At 37.1% G+C, this 20,744-nt stretch overlaps 2 protein-coding genes across 4 annotated transcripts in view; one reads left to right on the top strand and one right to left on the bottom strand.

Moving 5' to 3' along the window:
• Positions 1–9,864, bottom strand: part of mam (neurogenic protein mastermind) — an 816,775-nt gene extending 806,911 nt beyond the window's left edge. For 2 of the 3 annotated variants that reach the window (XM_069824265.1, XM_069824266.1), the window contains exon 1: positions 8,655–9,864. In XM_069824265.1, coding sequence (XP_069680366.1) covers positions 8,655–8,894 — 240 coding nt within the window. In that variant the 5' untranslated portion in view covers positions 8,895–9,864. The remainder of the gene's footprint in view (positions 1–8,654) is intronic. The other variant, XM_069824267.1, reaches the window with a different exon arrangement.
• Positions 9,865–9,935: 71 nt separating this feature from the next.
• Positions 9,936–20,744, top strand: part of Trap1 (TNF receptor associated protein 1) — a 428,549-nt gene continuing 417,740 nt past the window's right edge. Inside the window, exon 1 of the mRNA XM_069824270.1 lies at positions 9,936–10,089. Coding sequence (XP_069680371.1) covers positions 9,954–10,089 — 136 coding nt within the window. The 5' untranslated portion in view covers positions 9,936–9,953. The remainder of the gene's footprint in view (positions 10,090–20,744) is intronic.

The following is a 20,744-nucleotide window of genomic DNA, read 5'->3' as shown; positions in this document are numbered from 1 at the left end:
GATATTACGTAGACGTCCAATTCCTAACAGAAATTAATGTTTTCAGAAAAGAGCTAAGATAGCCCAGCTACTAGACTTTACAAAGGGGCGAACAGAAGCAGGTGGGGGAAACCGGGATGCTACATAGGGAAACGGACGACAGTACCCGTAAGAAAATATGATTCAATATTGAAAGCTCTTTCGTCACTGGAAAACGCGAACATATTTCTGAAACGTATTATACTCAGTAACTCAGTACTGCTTACGCGCCCTCGGCTCTGTGTCGTGAACAGTTGGAAGTTTACTAGTAGAAGGGGTGGGAGTGAAGTACATTCCAAAACACTGGTACAATAAAAATTGAAGTAAAAATAAAATGATGTCCCTGTACTTTTCAAGATTATCAATTTAGAAGGACGAAATGGCTCTTTTGACAGCACATGACGTCATAGGTGCTAATTTCATCGCTGCCAATGCAGCAGGTACCTATGGTAACTGACAATTGAAGCTTTCCTCCTGGAGAATGGAGCACACTTTTTCATTTCTTCAAACTCTGGATTCCTCTCAAATACTTTCTTCAGTTTTAATGTGACAGCTTCACTCACGGGTCCTGGTACTTGTTTCTGTAGAAGGAGTCAATGACACCAATTGCATCTTTCAGTTGTAGCGAGGAAGATTCCAAGTACCGGTACTCAATACATTTTGGAAGGTCACTGAAATGTGCCTTGAGGAAACGAAGGGAACCATAGATGATGTCACTGCTAACAGATTTTGCCTTAGGAATTGAGGCAGCCTCCTCCACGTCGAGAGAGAGAGAGTCTCTCTCTCTCTCTCTCTCTCTCTCTCTATATATATATATATATATATATATATATATATATATATTGACATTTCTCTAAAAAAAATCAATATATAAGACAGTGAATACAGGATAACGCTTATCAACAATGATTTAGGTTTTTTTTAGGTACGAAGGTCCAATTTAGGTTTTCTTAGGATCAGCAGAATTCATATATACGACTCCTACGATCATGATTCGTAAAAATATTGAAGAAATTAGGCGTTCGGAAGCAAGGAAAAAAATAGGTAAAACCTACAAATTCGGTGCCTAATAATAACCCAGTGCCACAATATTTAAAATAGTGTTGAAAATTAAGAGAATATAGGCAATTAAATTAATTTATCTCTTACTTTTGAAAAACCTTGTAAATGTTGCTTTCCATATGAAGTGTAGTTTCATTCTGATCACGTAGGCTTATCAGGGGAATCTGGTACTATCTGTTGAAATTGTCTAAAAGGGCAAAAGAGTCAAGTCCTGTTAGGAATGCAGTTTTATGGACAAATATATGTTTTAAGATGAATGTCCATGTGTAATTTTGTACAGTACGTGGGGTAGGAAACAAGGGAAAGTGATAACAGCAATGGCTACACTGGTAATGTACGGTACCCTATGTCAACAGAACCCTCAGCAGTTGTAGGCTAACCTGTTGCTTCAAGTTACGTGGAAAAAGGGTGGTTTATGTTTTATTATTGAGGTTTAGGGATCAACCTCCGACAAGGCGAGGTTTTGAGGCTTTGACCGTGGTTGAACTGTTGTGTAGGATTCTGGTATTTACAGCATGTTGTTGATGGTTAGGTATCAACCTTCGTCCTAAGCTTTTACACACTATCCCTCCGTAAACAACAAAGCATAAACACCTAAAGGCTTCCCCTCACAACAAATCGTCAAGAATAAACGTGGATTTCAGTAGCAAATTCATATCTGAATGACGTTGAAGTCAACCTCGCGTTGTCGAGTGGCCTGACTCGAGATTCGAGGATTCAGTCTTGGATGAGAAAGATGGATAAAGAGATTTGATGCACCAGTAGCCCAAAGAATAGAGCGTCGGGTTTTATTGTTGGAGAGCCGAGTGCAATGGAAATTGTAGTAGATGAAGACGAAGTTACATTACAATTTAATTCAACATTTCTTCTTCAGTTCTAAACTTCACATACCAGGCGGCAGGTTTGCCTAGCGTACGGGAAGTTGTCAAACAGCAGTTCAAAAGTCGCTAGATTCCTTATTAATAATAAAGTTTTATTTTTTTTTGTCGCTACAGAGTGCTGAAAAAGTCACTAAATCCCATTCTAGCAATAGAAAAGTTAAAAGAAATTATGCCTAAAAATAGTTAAAAGTCGCCAGATTTGGCGATAAAATCGCCAAATTGGCAACACTGCTACTATAGCATTAGCAGACGGTATACGTTCTTAGCTCAACAGTTTGAAAGTAGGCCTGTCAGTTATAGTATTTGTCAGTACCGAAATTCTAACAAAAGTTGGCGAAAGAAAATTCAACCTAACAACTATAAAATCACTATAATCCACTAGCTCTTGTGAGTAAGTTACGGTCTGGGTAGCATGAGCGATATTAAACGACGCTTAGGGTCTCAACTGAATTCTCTGTGGGGAAGTGATTATTTTCGGAGGTATAAAATAACATATTAGTGAGTACGGAGATGTTGTAGGAGTATTGTAGTGGATTGTGATGCATTTCTGAATGAGAAACTTGGGATAGAAGAAAGTGTATTTAATCCTACTCTAGTCTACCACGAACATGTTATGCATTATTGGAAATCTTTCTCCTAGAAAGAAACATGTTTTTATTTTAATTTATTCTTCAGAGAAGCGTTCCTTTACTTCCTGTTCTTTTCAAGTGTGTCCAGTTGAGATGTTTAAAATTAAAGACAAATACCACCCCTACAGTGTAAATAATTTCGTTGTTTAAGCTATTAAAGTGACTTATTAAATAAATCGAATACAGTAAGTCTTACTCTGTTCGCATCATCAAAACAACTCCCTAATCCTTAGCCCATCCTCACGTGTTATGGTACCATTTCGGCTGAAAACCGGTTCCGCTTACATAAAAAAAATTGCACAGTACATCCACGCACTGTATGAATCTGTTCAGCACTGCATTAGGCCCATAACAGACTTGCAGAGTTTTTGCCAGCGAGAAATGTGTTGCGAGAAAATTAAAAAAAATTGATAACATGGATTCACACGGACGTCAACACACTGGAAGAGATTCTCGCTCAAGGCAAAAACCTCGCGCGAGTTTCTCGCAGGAATCGGTAGCTCAGCGAATTTTCTTGACACATTTATCAAAGATGCTTGACATTTATACTCTTTATGACGATTGAATGTAGAAAAAGATATCACAGGTGGCGATGAATTGTATTGTTTTTATTTGAAAATTAGGAAACATGACTGATAATTGCAGTCAGAAACTTATCGAAGTTGTACGATGTCACCCGTAGGCCTATTTATATGATACACGGGATGAAAACTATAAAAACACGAAACTTAAAGAAGAAATCTGGAGACAAATATCAGATTATCTGAAAATAAATAGGGCTATATTTTATTTTGATGAGATTTAATAGTATTAATTAAATACTTGAAATAATGTATCTATATGTCTTAACAGTTTACATAATTTTAATCAGAACATAGCAAAGAATCCTCTATCATATCATGAATGGCAAAAAACTGTGGTCCATTCAACCTGAAATAATGCCTAAACGCATCATCATTCAAATCGAAACCAGTGTCCAAAACTCGCCCTATGATTTTCAGACATTTCTGGCTTTAATTTTAGGCCTACTTTTTCTTTTCATTAACAAAATATGTTCATGTAACTCCATTTCCTTATCATCTGAATACTCAGATTCAACATAGCGTTCGTACATAATTTGTAAAGTACGACAATATACTTACAGGTTATCTATTTAAGTACGACAATTTACGTAAATACATAACCTATAATATTTCCCCCAACGAGTCATTACTATAATCATAAAAATGCTTTCTGCATGAAGGCAGTGCATAGATGATCATAGCGAGGTGTGATCTGTGATAGCGAGAACTCGCCAAGTGTGTGAAGGAGGCTCTTCGCCTCTTTCTCGCAACACATTTCTCGCTAGCGAAAACTCTTCAAGTGTATTACAGGCCTTAGAGAAACATATTTTGGGACTCCTAAGACGTGGGGTCAGCGTGTTGTCGGACCACCACCAAAAATAATACAGGAAATCACATGCACACCAAAAAGAATACTGGAACATCATATGCACAGTGAACATACGTCTATACTTTAAGCAAAATATTTTATTTCCAGAAATGTAACTATACTAGGAAGAAGATTACAACTTTACTTCAAATGTGCAGAAGCTGATAGTGCCTTCCTTATTGGATTAGCTCTGGATTCTGCGACAGTTCACTTTACAAATAACGTAATAACGAATATTTCACAAATGAATCCTTTTATAGACTGTAACAGGAGATTCAATTTCCAGCGGTTTGGTGGTGTGAGTAGGTGGGAGTGAGGGTGGGGGGAGGAAGGGGCGTATAACGAATAGCAGAGTTCTCAGACACCTGCTGTGCCTGATCCCAACATCCGGCACAATTAGGCTAAAAAAAAGGGTAATTTTTATCTGTCCTCCCATTCTTATTCACTATTTGACAATAGGTGGCACTAGTAATATCACAAGTAACGACACTCTTCTATGACGTAACCTCATCAAATGAAATCGTGAACGTTGCTATAGAAACACGAAGAAACAAATGAATAGTTGATGGCGTATACAAACAAACATTGCAGCTATAATGAAAACATGCAATTTCAATCAGCGTTGTTAGGACATGCAGTATGTGAAATGACATGCAGAACTGGATGGATCTTGCAACTTAAGCCTTAGGGAGTGAAAATGAACTGGCAGTTTATAGGATGAGTGTGACTTTGAAGGTGGGGGGTGTGGAACTGGAGTGGAGGGGACAGTATTTGTTAAACCCCTCTCACGGCGTAAAACCTAGCAATAAATAATGCAGTCAGAAGGTTGTGTGTAGCGTAATGTAAGGGCAGTAAAAGTATTTATATAAAATTGTCCCTACTTCTAGATTTTATTATAACTATAACATTTATGTGAGAATAAGAATACTGTAAGTAAACTTTAAGTTGTGGTTAAATGTACTAAAAATGAGACGAAATGATTTATAATTTTTATTTTATGGTATATAAAAAAAACAGATAAAATAACATAAAAATTTAATACAAAAATTCAAACTGAATACGACTGAACATTCGGAGCTGATTAAGAAAGTGACACTGTAAAATATATTTTCTGATTTTCAAAGTAACGAACGTCTTAGCACACTTGATATCCTTGGTATTTAGCATGAAGTCTGTTTACAGTGATATCGCCTGAACTAAGTTAGTTGACGGATTTTTCTTCATATCCAGTATCTGTCGGTAACTTAAATAAAAAACTCGAGACAGGTATTTTACCAAAAGAAAAATGAATTTTTAGTAGAATTGTTTCAGAAAATGGTTTACTAAAAATCGTATAGTGAACAAACCTTTCTAATACAGTTTTTTTTTTCTTACGCTAGATAATCATCATCTTACTGTGTCCTTTCGGAAGATCGATTTAAAATATGCCTCCAATTGTCTCCATTGTTTCCCATCTTAAGATTTATCAATATGTAACAACACCGTATTTTAAATGTAGTAATACGTCACGGAAGGTCCTGCGGTATCTGCGTGGTCTAGATAATCAGTGTATGACGTAAGCTGTCGAGGTTCGAATCCCGAAGAGGCCAGGAATTTTTCTATATCATGGAATATTTGGACTTCGTTTACGCAGAACTGTTACGTCTGAATAAATTGTTCTTTCGCAATATGGAGTGCACGTATGTCACATTAATTAGGTACAAAATTAGCTAGGATTTAATTTCGTTAAGTTGTAATTAGTTACGAGTACATGGAAGAGGGGCGGTTGATTTAATTTCATAAATATATATAACCTAGACGGTAAATTGATTGAAGACGTGTCCATGTTGGTTTTGCTTTAAGTAATACACAAAATTAGGTTGATTTTTGTCCTTTCGTCCAGTGCACAAATTCAAGAAATAACTTATCTTCATTACATTGAAATAAATTTCCCTAGACTTAGCAGCACCTTCGGTTTTCGATTATTTTGTCCTAGGCACATTTTTCTTTGTTGGGAATCATTCAACAATTTGCGCCACTAATTTAGGAAATAAGTTACAGTATCTTCATTGGATCCAAATATATTGTCCTGGACCAAAAATCAAAAGACGTTTCTGTATTATTTAAATTAAGTCAAACATAAGTGGATACTTCTCCTATCAATTGACCAACTAAACAGATTTTGGACCGATACAGAAAAATATCAAAACATTTATGAGCACTAATATTTTTAACATTACAGGGTAGCTACAAGAAATCTAGGTTCGATAAATTGTATAATAGCTGTGAAATATAAAATATGATAACAAGCATCATGTAGGCTACTGTATGTATACACAAGCAATTGTAACTATGCACCTGACAGTTTAGAATAATGTTGGAAGCGAGAGATGCGACATTGGCACAATGACCACTATATAACAGCTGATGAGTCCTTCGCACCAATTCTGACATCTAAGTAATGCTACTCCTTTACACAAAGCATTCTCACTCCATGAATTATCATTATCCGAACGACGCCTTTTTATGTTAAATTTTATAGCAGCATCACTACAAATTCTTTTAGAACATTAACACACAATCTACGCACGTGTAACACCATGTAGGCCTAGTAGCTTACCGCAAACCGGCAACACAGCAGTAGCTGATAGAAATTTCTAAGTTCGGATTGGTTCACAAGGCTACCGCGCGCAGCGTTCAATTTTTTTCATGTGAAGGGTTGCCAACTCAAATAACTGTCAAGTTAATAGTTACAACTGCATGAATATAGACCAGGAATTTTGTAGTATTTGACAGAATTTTTTATTATGGTGACTATAAAAAAACCCGAAACATGATAATGTATTTAATCTATAGGCCTAAATCTTTCTTACCCGTACCTTTAATCAAGAGATGGCAACTCTGTATCTTCAGTATTAAATAAAATTATAATTCGAATTAAAAGATATGTTTGTTAACACAATATAGTTCTGAATCATGTTACAAAATCATTATTGTTCTTGATAAACAAACATAAAATAATTTTCAACAATAATATAATTGCTTCTCTCGTATTGTGCGAGATTTAGAAACTAGTTCCTAAAACAATTAGGCCTAACTATAGCTAACAAAAGAATTACGGAATTAGTAATGCCAACTCTAAAATATCATGAGTGTATGTAAATTTTCGTAATAACAATTATGAGATAGAAGGGGAGAGGGCAAAGTTTATGCAGTTTATAGATCAGTATTAAATTAAACGCTTTTCATACCTCTCAACTGCAACTATAATAATCTGGTGAAAAATCTTATTAGGCAACATTATTTCACTTTCTTATGATGTACATTGTTGAATTTTGTTCGTACTTTCAAACATGCTAATGACGAATGGAGATCTCAGAGTTACCATATAGTATGAAAAAAATATAACACGCTGACAATGATTTGATGTAGCTTGTAGAACGAAGAATGGAATGGCAAGAGTTTTTCGATCAAAATTGTATAGTGCAGTATTTTAGGTTTCTAAATAAATTTGCATGCCTGTCATTCATCGGCATCCCCACTGCTTTGCTTATCTTATTCAACGGGAAATGGTAGGGAAAATACTATGTTTAATTACTGCATACACTATTATCTATTACGTACACTATTAAGAAAACCCACTGACGCTTAAAGACAAAATTAATAGCTGTAACTGATACGGCACACTTAAGCAGTAAAATTATGTATTCGCCTGTACTTCCTTACGTCATTATAATAGCACCTACGCATGGGATTATGTAAGTACTGTACATCACGTCTGAAGTAGAAATATTGATGTTGTCAACATTCTACGAAAGTATTGTTGGGTCCACTAGAAATACAATATATCATATTTTCATGTGATCTAAATCTGATTATGTTCCGGTGGATGTGTATTGTGTGGAAATGTATCTTAATTTTATACAGTTAAACTCTCCAAACAGTTTATACAAAACTAAAAATTTATATTATTGACACACGTAGTAATAAAAATATAGGTTTATCTTGCTTCATAAAAATGTTATATCTAAGCTGATTACACACAATCACTGCCTGGTAAATAAATTCTGGCAAATTTTCGCCTTCATCCCTATTGTAATCCCCTTTTGCAACCTTGTCACGGTATGCTGGTAGCGATCTCCAAGACGGAGTGTTCATAATGTGCAAAAGCGTCGGAGAAACAAAAGAAACACGACTACGTAACCTAGATGATAAGCTGTTGCGTTGAAGTATAAATGCAGGCAAAGTGAGAATTCATAATATCGTATTAGCGAAGTTTAAAATCCAAGATATGAGGTGTGTTTAGCCCCAGACATTCTGCCACGGTCTTACTCCAAGTTAGACCACGTCGTGTGTAGATTGAGTAGTTAAAAAGAAATGAAAAACTTCGCGACGTGACCGGGAGACAAGCCGTTATATTAAATCTCCATTACGATAAATTTAGAAAGGGTTTTACGCCATGTCTGCGAGGCAGGGAGTGGGGGGTGGGGGTATCAACACATGTACTGCATGATACTTTGAGAAGGGGGCATGACTCCAGAGACTAGCGGGGGAGAAGAGGAGGAGGGGAAAGCGATGCCATGTGTGGGGTCTCGCGAATCAGGCCAGGAAATGACCTGATTCGGCGCACATGTTGTTGTTGTTGAGACCATACCGTGTGCAGGTTGTTGGCGTTGTCTTGCTTCTTGTCCGTCTTCTTGGGAGCGCGCTTCGCTTTGGCCTCCAGGAACCGCTGTTTGAGCACCAGGGTCTCCTGAATGTTCTGCTCGCACAAACCGTTGAAGGACTGGTCGAACCTGGGGATGCAGTCGCTCTGCCGCCTCCGGTAACTCTCGATGCGGCGGCGAAGGCGGTCCACCACGGCCTGTCTCTTGGGGGGCAGCACGTCCCCCATGCCGCCACCGGGGGCGGCGGCGGCCCCCGGCGCCAGTAGGCCCTGTCCAGGGGCGGGGGCAGCGGCGACGGGTTTGCGAGGAATAAGTCCGGCATCCACGCAGCCGCCCCCCCGACCGCCCCCGTGATCCACGCTGCCCGCTTCACACACACACACGCTGAGTGGGTATGCCAGTTCGGACGGGGTGGACTCTGGGTACACGATGATTTCCTCTCGGCTTACAAAATAACCCTCACTCCCATCCACACACCCTCCTCAACATCGCCGCCCCACCACTCTTTACAAACGTCACAGTTATGTTAGACACAGTGTGTAGCCACTCGTCACAATCACTGGTCGTACGCACACTCCTTCACATACACACATGCTCCATCATCACGTGCACGCGCAGATCCACAGGAGCAACCAAACAAAAAAAAAAGTGCAAAAACTTTTAAAAATCTTTTGTTTCTCTGAGTATAAACTTCACGGAGACTGTTACCGTGACAACACTATGAGCTCGTTTCACGGCGATCGCACTTCACTTGTCAATCAATGCGCGTCTTTTTACAAGGTTTTAAATGCGAGAGCGAGATCTAAACACCACACAACAGGTTGCCGCTGCAGTTCATCCTACGCGGAGCGAACATGCGTGCCTGCTCTTCATGTCAGTCGCCGCACAGGACAGGTTTTGTGTGTGTAGTTTACACGTCCGCCTCTTCTTCTTCTTCCGGGCAGTTGCTATAACAAACTACTTATTTTCACAATCCAGTTGACACCTTTCACAACACGTTACCTCAAGTTACCATTCCATCAAACTTAGCGATATCCTCGAGATCACTTCTGTCTTCCTTCCTCTTTTTACCCCCACCACAACTTTCGTTTTGAACCGACAGACACTACGAGGCTATTTCGTTCTCGACCGGCGCGACTCGGCGCGTGGGTCACACGGGCGGCAGCTTTCAATACATACGTCAGCTCCCTCGTCAGCCTCGCTCTCAAATGACGCCTCATTCCTCCTAAATTTCGAACGCTGACCACATCTAGCGGCTGAATAATGAACTACACTTATCACGTGGTATGATGCTTGTCACAATGGCTTCCTCCATGAGGTTAAGGCATGTTGCGAGTTTTGGAAATGTTTTTCTACGAAATGGAAAGTTCCTTTACCGTTCTCCTGTGCAGAAGTTATGTATTTACGAGCAGAAAATAACAGGTAATGTTTTTATATACAATTTACAGCGCCATAACCTCCTTATATTCGTGTTCAGAGTTATGTTTGTGATGTTTACATTTGATTTCATCAGAATGTGCAGTATAACGTTAAGTTGAATTTAATAAAATAACATGTAAATCCTGTGCAACGTTTATGTAGCGGCTTAGTTAGTTATGTATCTGAGATAAATTATGTTGCTTGTTACGATACTGTGATATGTAGCACGTTTGTGTGTTAGAACGTTTTGTAACCGGCGTTGCTGTAGGTATTAACGAGTGGCACCGTGGTACTAATTCGACATCGTTCTTTAATTATTCTCTTGAAGTCTCTACAGTTATGTTTACCACTCATCTCCGTTTTAAATTATCGGTATACGTGTCATTACTTTCTCTGTTCGATTTAGTTCACAACAATGAGGGCTCAGTATCAACCGTACCAACCTCCCTTATATTGAGTTTTCATAAATATCCTAGTTATAAATAGAAGTCTATATTTTTTGGCCATTGTATGGTTGTAATGTTCATAAAACATGTATAAAAATTATCTTTAAATTTAAAATGTTACTCCGACAAACAAAAGTAATCGGTTAGCCAACATTCTTTTATTCTTGCTAATGTAGGCCTAAAATTATTGTAAAAAAATGACTCGGCTTTCTTTTCTTATTTTTCACCTTTGACAATTTGGAAAGTGGATTTCTGGTGCCTTAGTTGTAAGTACTTGGTAAAATAGACAAAAAATATTTCAGAGTGCATATTTAGCACATTTAAAATTGTTACACCCATATTTAGTATTTAATATTAATTAGTATTTATTTATTTAACCTGGTAGAGATAAGGCCGTCAGGCCTTCTCTGCCCCTCAACCAGGGGATTACAACTATAATATGAACAATAAAATTACAATTAATACTAAATTTACAATTACAATTACAATACAAATTAAAGTACGACAAGATTACCTGATTAATGAAAGCTAGACATTTTATCATGAAGTTAAGAACAAAGAATATTTTTGTATTTACTGAATTACAAATTAAACCTACAATAACAAAATTCTATAGTGATGAAATTACCGGATATTGAAATATTTTGTGATAGATTAAGAGAACTATTTACAAGAAACCATGTCTGAACGAGTCTCAATTACTGACCAAGTGCCTAGTAAGTTTGCGTTTGAATTCAATTTTATTTCGACAGTCGCTGATGCTAGCAGGTAACGAATTCCATAGTCTTGGCAGGGCTATTGTGAAAGAGGATGAGTATGAGAAGGTGCGATGGGGTGGTATTGTTAGTATTGTTTCATAGGAGCCGACTTTCAAAAATCTTTAGGTATGCCCACCAAAATGGTTTTCTAAAACACTATTGTGCAAGTCAATCTGGTAGTCGATGAGCACCACTACTACGTACCATTGTCACCACTGCCGCATTACCACTAATACCACCACTATCGCCGTTACTACCAACAATATCATCACCACTTTCGCCGCTACTATCACTAATATCACCACCACTATCGCCGCTACTACCAACAATATCATCACCACTATCGCCGCTACTACCAATATCATCACCACTATCGCCGCTACTACCAATATCATCACCACTATCGCCGCTACTACCAATATGATCACCACTATCGCCGCTACTACCACCACCACTATCGCCGCTACTACCACCAATATCATCACCACTATCGCCGCTACTACCACTAATATTACCACCATCACTATCGCCGCTACTACCATTAATAGTTCACACCTGTGGAGTAACGGTCAGCGCGTCTGGCCGCGAAACCAGGTGGCCCGGGTTCGAATCCCGGTCGGGGCAAATTACTTGGTTGAGGTTTTTTCCGGGGTTTTCCCTCAACCCAATACGAGTAAATGCTGGGTAACTTTCGGTGCTGGACTCCGGACTCATTTCACCGGCATTATCACCTTCATATCATTCAGACGCTAAATAACCTAGATGTTGATACAGCGTCGTAAAATAACCCAAGAAAATAAAAATAAAAAAACTACCATTAATATCACCACCATGACTATCGCCGCTACTATCACTAATACCTCTACCAACAACACCACTATCATCACCACCACCACCACTATCACATCCACTACTGCCGCTACTACCACTAATACCTCCTCCACCACCACTATTACCGCCGTCACCACCACTAATACCATTACCACCAACGTCACTACCATCACCACCGCTATCACCTTCACTACCGCCGCTACTACTATTAATACCTCCACCACCACCACTACCATTACAACTAGGCTACCACCACCACCACCACCACCATCACCACCACCACCACCACCACCACCACCACCACCACCATTACAATTATTACCCCTGTCACTACTAGCTACCGGCGTAACTCAATCGGTAGTGTGCTTGTCTGGAAGCTGCACTTTAGGCGTGGATTCGATTCCCACTTGGACTGATTACCTGGTTGGGGTTTTACGAGGTTTTCCCAAAGTTTAAGGCGAATATCAGGTAATCTACTGCGAATCCTCGGTCTCATCTTACCAAGTACGATCACCAATTCTATCGACTCTAAATAATGTAGTTGATAAAGCGTCGTTAAATAACCAACTAAAAATAAATTCTACTACTAGAAGAGTTCTATACTAGAATTTCCCCAATTTTGTAACATTTTTTGAAACATTCAGCAAAGAGTGCTGTGTTATTGCCTTTTAAAGTGAAATGTAACAATTATCATGCTGTTACTACTGTTATTATTATTATTATTATTATTATTATTATTATTATTATTATTATTATCATTGTTATTATTTGTAGTAGTAAAACTGTTAACTTCTTACCAGGATTGAAAGCGTCTGGAGTGTTCCCCGTGACAGCCAACTTGTTGATAAATTCGTTGACGAGTAGGTTAATCTTTAATTGTTGAGCCAGATCAGAATATTAAACATTGAGCGAAGCAACATGATTTAATCGATCCTGATTCATTGTAGACCTTGTATAGCCTATGTCTTGAGTCTTTGAAGATCCGAGAATGATCACCTTTGAGATGCATATTGAAACTGGAATAGTTGAAATAAGTTACACTAACTTAAATTTGGGAATCGTATTCTTAATGCTATTCGTTGTTGATCTTGCTCCAGGTGGGTTAATACTTCAGCACACACTCAAAACTGTTCTAGGACCACGTTATTTTGTTTTGCTACATTTAAAAGTGTATTTTTATGCAAAGTTCTCGCTATCATACTAACTTCTATAATTTGTAATGATTCAAGTGCTTTTCATATGGGTCATCTGTTGCACCAAAAGTAAATTAGTAGTTGCCCGACGAGAAGGATCTTAATGACTACGCCTATACAAGACACTAGTTAATTTTTGTTATATACCATCATTTTATTGGCATGCTCAGTATGCCCTGATAAAATTTAAGGCATGATCGAGAGATGGAAAATGCCCTAAGTCGGCGCCTATTACATCTACTGAATTCCTATTTTAATGTTTAAATCTTATGTATAAAAGTCAATGTGGCTGTGTATGTATGTATGTACAGTGAAACCTGTCTAAAGCGGCCATCTGAAGTTACCTTGTAAAATGGCCGTTTTATCAGGTGGCCGCTTGATTAAGGTTGCGGTTTTATGAATCAGCATGAAAATACTGAATTTCATTGACTTTTTAGTACTGTGCCCACACAACAATCGTGCATATTAATGTCAGCCTCTTCCATTCTTGCAACTAGCCTTTTCAAAACTCGCTTACGGTACCTCAGTTTAAATTAATGGATAATACCTTGATCAAGGGACTGGACGTATGATGTCCGCTCTAACCACCCATTACTAGCAAAAAATTGCTTACATTGAATTCTTTGGTAATTTCAAGAGCTTTCTCTTGAATTATAGGCCCGCTTACTGGCAATTTCGTCGCCCTCGCACACTTGAACCATTCGTAAACGAAATCATTCACATTACTAAACACAGATTCTCTCTTCCTTTTTTTTGGCCACCACGCATATTTTTCTCTCATTCTTTTAATATTTCATCTTTATTCATAATTATACCATTTATTTGTGTCCTTCCACATTTGAATATTTCTGCAATTTTTTTCGCACATGTTCCCTTCTCACTTTCTTCAATCATTTTTCGTCTCGCCTCTAAACTTAACACTACTCTAGATTTATTGTTAGATATGATTTCTCTCTCAAACTAACTTCACAATTACTCTGAATCAACTGAATGAAAAGAAGAAAAATTCGTAAAAGCTGGCCCAAATAGAGAAAGGTAGAAAGAGGAAAAAAATAAAAAAATTCGAATGGTTAACTACTGACCTAAAACATACTGTGACATTTTCGATAGAAAAAGTCTGTGTTTCAATCCTTTAAAAACGAGTAAGAATTGAAAGCTGTGCAGGGTCGGAGTGGAAAGTGACAAAAGAGTCATAAAACAGTAACCAACTAACTCCAAGATATGGAGGGTGTACTGTTGTACACTTAGCTATTGTCTTCGTGACATTGCTTCCTGTCCTCTAACCATTGAAAAAATAGGTCAGACAGTATCCGTGAAAAGATTTTTTGTTGGACAGTGACTGTTATAGCCAGGTTCCAATCCAAATAGACCCCGGCCGCTGGCCGGTGCAAGAGGTGGCCGCTAAATAAAGAGAGAATTTGTATTGATCTTATGGAAAATCCAATTGGTTCCAGAGAAAATTGGCCTTTTGGTTAGGTGGCCTTTAAATGAAGTGACCGCAAAGGCAGGTTTCACTATATGTATGTATGTATGTATGTATGTATGTATGTATGTATGTATGTATGTATGTATGTATGTATGTATGTATGTATGTATGTAGTCTATAGAAATCTACACGATTTGATCGATATTTTCCAAAGTTTGCACATTTAACCTTCATAACCAGGCTACGTTAAAATTGGGCAAATGGACGTTAAATTATTGAAAACAATAACAAATAAACATAAATACTATCAAGAATGCATTCATACATACATAAGTGTTCTGCCCAATGGCAGGTCGTTCACTGAAAACTCAGCATTCTCCAATCTTTCCTATTTTCTGTCTTCCTCTTCGTCTCAGCATATGATCCTTATATCTTAATGTCGTCTATCATTTGATATCTTCTTCTGTGCCGAACTCTTCTTTCGTTCACCATTCCTTCCAGCGGCTCCTTCAGTATGCAATTTCTTCTCATCCAGTGACCTAACCAATTCCTTTTTCTCTTCCTGATGAGTTTCAGCATCATTCTTTCTTTACCCACTCTTCCCAACACAGCTTCGTTTCTTATTCTGTCTGTCCATTTCACACGCTCCATTCTTTTCCATATCAACATTTCAAATGCTTCTAATCGCTTCTCTTCACTTCGCCGTAATGTCCATGTTTCTGCCCCATACAATGCAACAGTCCATACAAAGCACTTCACTAGTCTCTTCCTTAGTTCTTTTCCCAGAGGTCCTCAGAAGATGCTCCTTTTTCTATTAAAAGATTCCTTTGCCATTGCTAAGCTCCTTTTGACTTCCTGGCTGTAGTTCATGTTACTGCGTGTAGTACATTCCAAGTATCTGAAACTATCCACTTGCTCTGCTGACTCATTTTGAATTCTCAAGTTTACCTTCTTTATTTTTCTTCCGACAACCATGGTCTTCATCTTGTTTGCATTTACTTTCATTCCGTACTGCTCACAGCTGTCATTTAGCTCCAGTAGCATATCCCTTAGTATCGTCTCCTCTTCTGCTAACAACGCAAGAATGCATATAATCTATTAAAATAGCCTCAGCAGTCGTCTTTTATTTCTGTTATATTCAACATCGACTTTCATGGGGCCGTGAAAAAAATAACACAATAGTATATTGCGATACAAGGTTGGGAAGTGCTTTTTACAAAATTGGGTGAATGTTTGAAAAACGAGCAAATTGAGTTTTTCAATTTCGAGACTTTGTAATGCACTTCAAAAACTTGTACTCTACAACATTTTTTGTACAATTCTTCTTCTTCTTCTTCTTCTTCTTCTTCTTCTTCTTCTTCTTCTTCTTCTTCTTCTTCTCCTTCATGCATTAAGCCCTACTAAGGCTTGTTGCGCGCTCCAAATTATTAGTTCATTGTTCTTTCCATCGTTTTTTTGGTCTTCCTATGTTTCGTTTCCCTTCTGGTATATAATTTAATATTTTCTTTGGGTATCTTCTCTCATCCATTCTGTCTACGTGATCTAGCCATTTTTTTCTGTGATGGTCTATTTCTTCATTTAGGTTAAAAATCTGTAATTGATTTCTTATATCTTCATTTCTGATTCTGTCCCTTTTAGTGATTCCCATAATTGATCTTATAAACCTCATTTCTGCTGCCTATAGTCTACTTTTATCTCTACTTGTCATTGTCCAAGTTTCACTACTATATAGGGCTGCAGGAAATGCCATAGTTTTATAAAATTTTATCATCGTATCTTTTCTTACTTTATTTTTTCAAGTTCTTTTAATTGTCCCGCATATTTTTGAAAAAAAATTCAGCTTTATTTCCAATATCTACCTCTTTAATATATGATATTGAAGATCCTAAAAATTTAAATATTTTGTACGATTATATTTGAAAATTGCAAATACAATATATTTTGCATTGAAAAATTTAGAGCAATATTATTTCAAAGCCTTCACAAAACTATACTGTAATTGTAACTAAGTAACAATAAGTGCACTGTAATGGGTCTATTTCAGTATAGTTTTATGTTATGAAGAATGGTTTCTCTAGCAACAAGTTTCTGTGTGGGAATTGTAACTTTGAAGATCTAACAGCAATAGTCGTAAATACAACAAAAAATACGATCATGCAAAAAATTAAAAACAAAATTGTTGATACATTATGAAAGCTAAAATCTAGAAAATCCAGTAAGTACCAATGACACATTCCAGGACCATTTTTCGAGTATCTCGATAATACAGTTGTAGATATTGAGCATACTGTGATTTATCCAACTGTACTCTTGAAACCACAAGGAATGATACCGCGTACTTAATATTGAATCAACAATAATGCTATTGCGAAATGCTGACCCACAAAAATTATGAAATGAAACAAGAGTTGGTGTGAAATAACTCGTGCAAAACGTAATAGAAGCGACAATATTAACTGGTAAAATGATAGAAGTTATTTTTATCTCATGCGTTCCTATGATACACATTATTATATGCCTTCAGATTTTAAATAGTTGCAATTTTCAGTGCGACTAGCATTCGTAATGATCATCTATACTAATACTATACTAGTAATAAATCTGTAGCCGAAATGTTTCTGGTAATTTTCGATTTTCCAAAAATAATTGGTCCTAACATATATAACTAACCACCCTGAAACCGAAAATCGTTTTTTTTTAATTTTTGTTTGTATGTATGTATGTATGTATGTATGTATGTATGTATGTATGTATGTATGTATGTATGTATGTATGTATGTATGTATGTATGTCTGTCTGTCTGTCTGTCTGTCTGTATGTTTGTTACCTTTTCACGCGATAATGGCTGAACGGATTTCGATGAAAATTGGAATATAAATTAAGTTCGTTGTAACTTAGATTTTAGGCTATATGGCATTCAAAATACATTATTTAAAAGGGGGGTTATAAGGGGGCCTGAATTAAATAAATCGAAATATCTCGCTTATTATTGATTTTTGTGAAAAATGTTACATAACAAAAGTTTCTTTAAAAATAATTTTCGATAAGTTTTATTCCTTGAAACATTTTGATAGGACTGATATTTAATGAGATAAATGAGTTTTAAAATTAAAATAACTGCCATCTAAGGCCGTGTAATGAATTAAAAAACAAATGACTTCGTCTATAAGGGGCCTTGGACAGCAACAATCGAAAGCTATGAAAGATAGCCTACAGATAATGTTTCTGCGGTTGTATGAAGTAATATCGGAAGCTAAATCAACCGATTTGTATAATTAATTATTAATTCACCATTGGAAAGTGTAGTTTCTCTAGATGGACATAATGCTATAACTTCTGAGTGAATCGAGAACAGGTAAGATTAAAATAGATTCTTATGCACAGAAAATTTGATAGGCTGTTCTGTATATTCGTTTCCTGTATTTCCTAAACTAATTTTTATGACCAAATGAGTGGTCTCTGGATCAAAATGATCGCATTTTAATTTTTTAATTCAATTTAAATTAAGTAACATAATAAACGATTTATCCTTCTATCAAACACGAATGTTCCCTGGATCAAATGTCCTATTTTAATTATATAATTACTTTATATTTATTTCTAACGGGTGCAGCGGAGCGCACGGGTACGGCTAGTATTAAAATAGCTCAAGAACAGTCGTTTAAAGTTGCTGGCATTCACTTTAAAACTCCATGTTTTCACATTGTTAGCTAATTACGTAGCTTCTTCTCGAGTGGGCACACCTGTATGCATAGGCTAATTTGTGCAAAACAAGAGAAAACAAAGAATTGTATGCATACGATAAATTAATTCAGTGATACTTTTGCCATGTTGCTAATGTAGTATGTAAATGTATATACGTAATCCCACGGAAAATAACAGTGTATTAATTCTGAAATATATGTCTCTCAAGATATTGTTGTTCATGTCCGAATGTGTCTTATTGCGAAATTATATCGCTATAATCATGTCGCCAATGTAGTGTATGTTAAGCTTACTGGAAAGAACAATCTGTTAATTTTTAAAATACGTATCTCTCAAAATATTATTCGAGTCCAAAAATGATTATTGCGAAATTATACTGTATTCTGTAGGCAATGTAAAATAAAAATGATATAATGAATATATTTTGTATTTGAAAGATGTCATTGTTCAAGTCATTATTTAAACAAAACCGGGTATGACATGAGCGGGGGTACAGCAGTCAAGGAGTGAAAAAACCTCCAATATATACTATATGTTTTTTATTTACATATTGTTTCTTTGGTACGACCAATAAAGAGGTTCATTTTAATTCACCATGACACCCCAAGGGGTTCAGACTGGGAACAAGAGAATTCCCTATTTATCGTCAACTGTCAAGGGAAAACACACAGAGGCAGGACATTACAGGAACTGTATGTCAGCATACCTTTAGATCAATGTAGAACATTGAGGCAACGCTAAACAGACGTAAAGGGACCGAGGGCTATGTTTTTGTTTAGCTAAACTTAAAGACAATGCCAATGAAAAACAAAAACAGTTGATTTGATCAAACGCCAGAAACTAAATCATATGTTCAGTGTGCACCGGGTTAGACTAGGAGGATCTCAGTCATGGCCTCCACGGTCACCAGACCTGACACTCCTTGGTTTTATTCTATGGGAATTCATGAAACCACGTTTTTCAGACGGCCTACATCTATAGTTGACTTGCAACAAAGGATTACCCATGTTATCCAGCACATCCCACCTGCAACACTTTTAAACGTGACAGAAGAATGTCAAGATCGAGTGACGCACTGTCATCAAGTAAATGGAACACATTTCGAACATTTGCTGTAGTGAACATACTGCAGCCGTGGCGAGAACGTGACTCGCGAGACATTGTGGCTCGCAGTGATAGGTGTGCATTTCGCTTGCTTCTGACCTCCACCCTCTCACTCACTGGAGTCAAACTCCGTTCCATTTGTATTTGTCTCTGACCTGCGAGTGGCATATGTCTCTCTCTCGAAACCATGTACGAAAGTTCCAAGTAGGATGGGAGGGCGCATTTTTTTGCTGTCAATATGATGAGAATATTAAATGTATGATTTGTTCACAAGTATTACGAGGAAAACTGTTGTAGGCCTATACCATAAAACGGCATTATACTACATGTTACTGATGAAACATTAAAAAGTTAAGTGTTATTGTTGTTATCATCATTATCATCATCATCATCATTATCATCTCTGTACGTCGACCCTTTTTCAGCAGATGTACGAATAATGCGGTTAGCTCTTCAATTTGAACTCACTGATTTACTATGTGATGTCAAATGAAAGCTAGATGTAAGGACTTGACAAATGTTGAACTTTCAAATCTTGGCCAAAAAAATATCCGAAGCTTCATTCTTTCGCTTGCTCTGTTGAAGCCATGTTCGCTACAACTTACGTTTGTGAAAAATTATTTTCAACAATTAAAATAGTAAAACCCAAATTTAGATCACGACTGACAGACAAAAATACCTTCGTGATCAACTACGACTGGCAGTAAGTGACATAATTCCTGATTTTGAAACTCTGTCGCAGAGACATTCTGAAGTCAGTTAACTTTAGGTTGTGATATTGTTCATTTATTGTTCATTTCTTTCTTCGTTACATGTACTAAACATTAGTTTGTAGCCTTGTACTGTATAAAATTATATTTAAGTAGTTGACGTAAGGAAAATGAAAATCCGTTAATAAGTCAGACAGTTGCTTGACTTCCCCTTCGGGTGTCCGCTCCCTCCATAGACGCTATGCACGTTGCAGGTTACACAGTGGCTCGGCGCACGATTACATTTTCGCCACCGCTGACATACTGTATACAATTTGGTATTTCCAATTAGAATAATGTTTCCCATTCGTCAACTGACTTCTGGCTCGCCCGGTATAATAATTCAGTCATTTGTCCTTCCTTTTGCTTCTGACGCTTGTTGAGTGTAACATTCAAACAGCTGTATCTCAATACCCATTGAAAATTGGACACACGTCTATATGATT

This window comes from Periplaneta americana, chromosome 4 (genome assembly GCF_040183065.1).
Source record: "Periplaneta americana isolate PAMFEO1 chromosome 4, P.americana_PAMFEO1_priV1, whole genome shotgun sequence".
NCBI classification, from domain to species: domain Eukaryota; kingdom Metazoa; phylum Arthropoda; class Insecta; order Blattodea; family Blattidae; genus Periplaneta; species Periplaneta americana.
The sequence above is the reverse complement of the archived record's forward strand: the minus strand, read 5'-3'. Positions and strand labels throughout refer to the sequence as shown.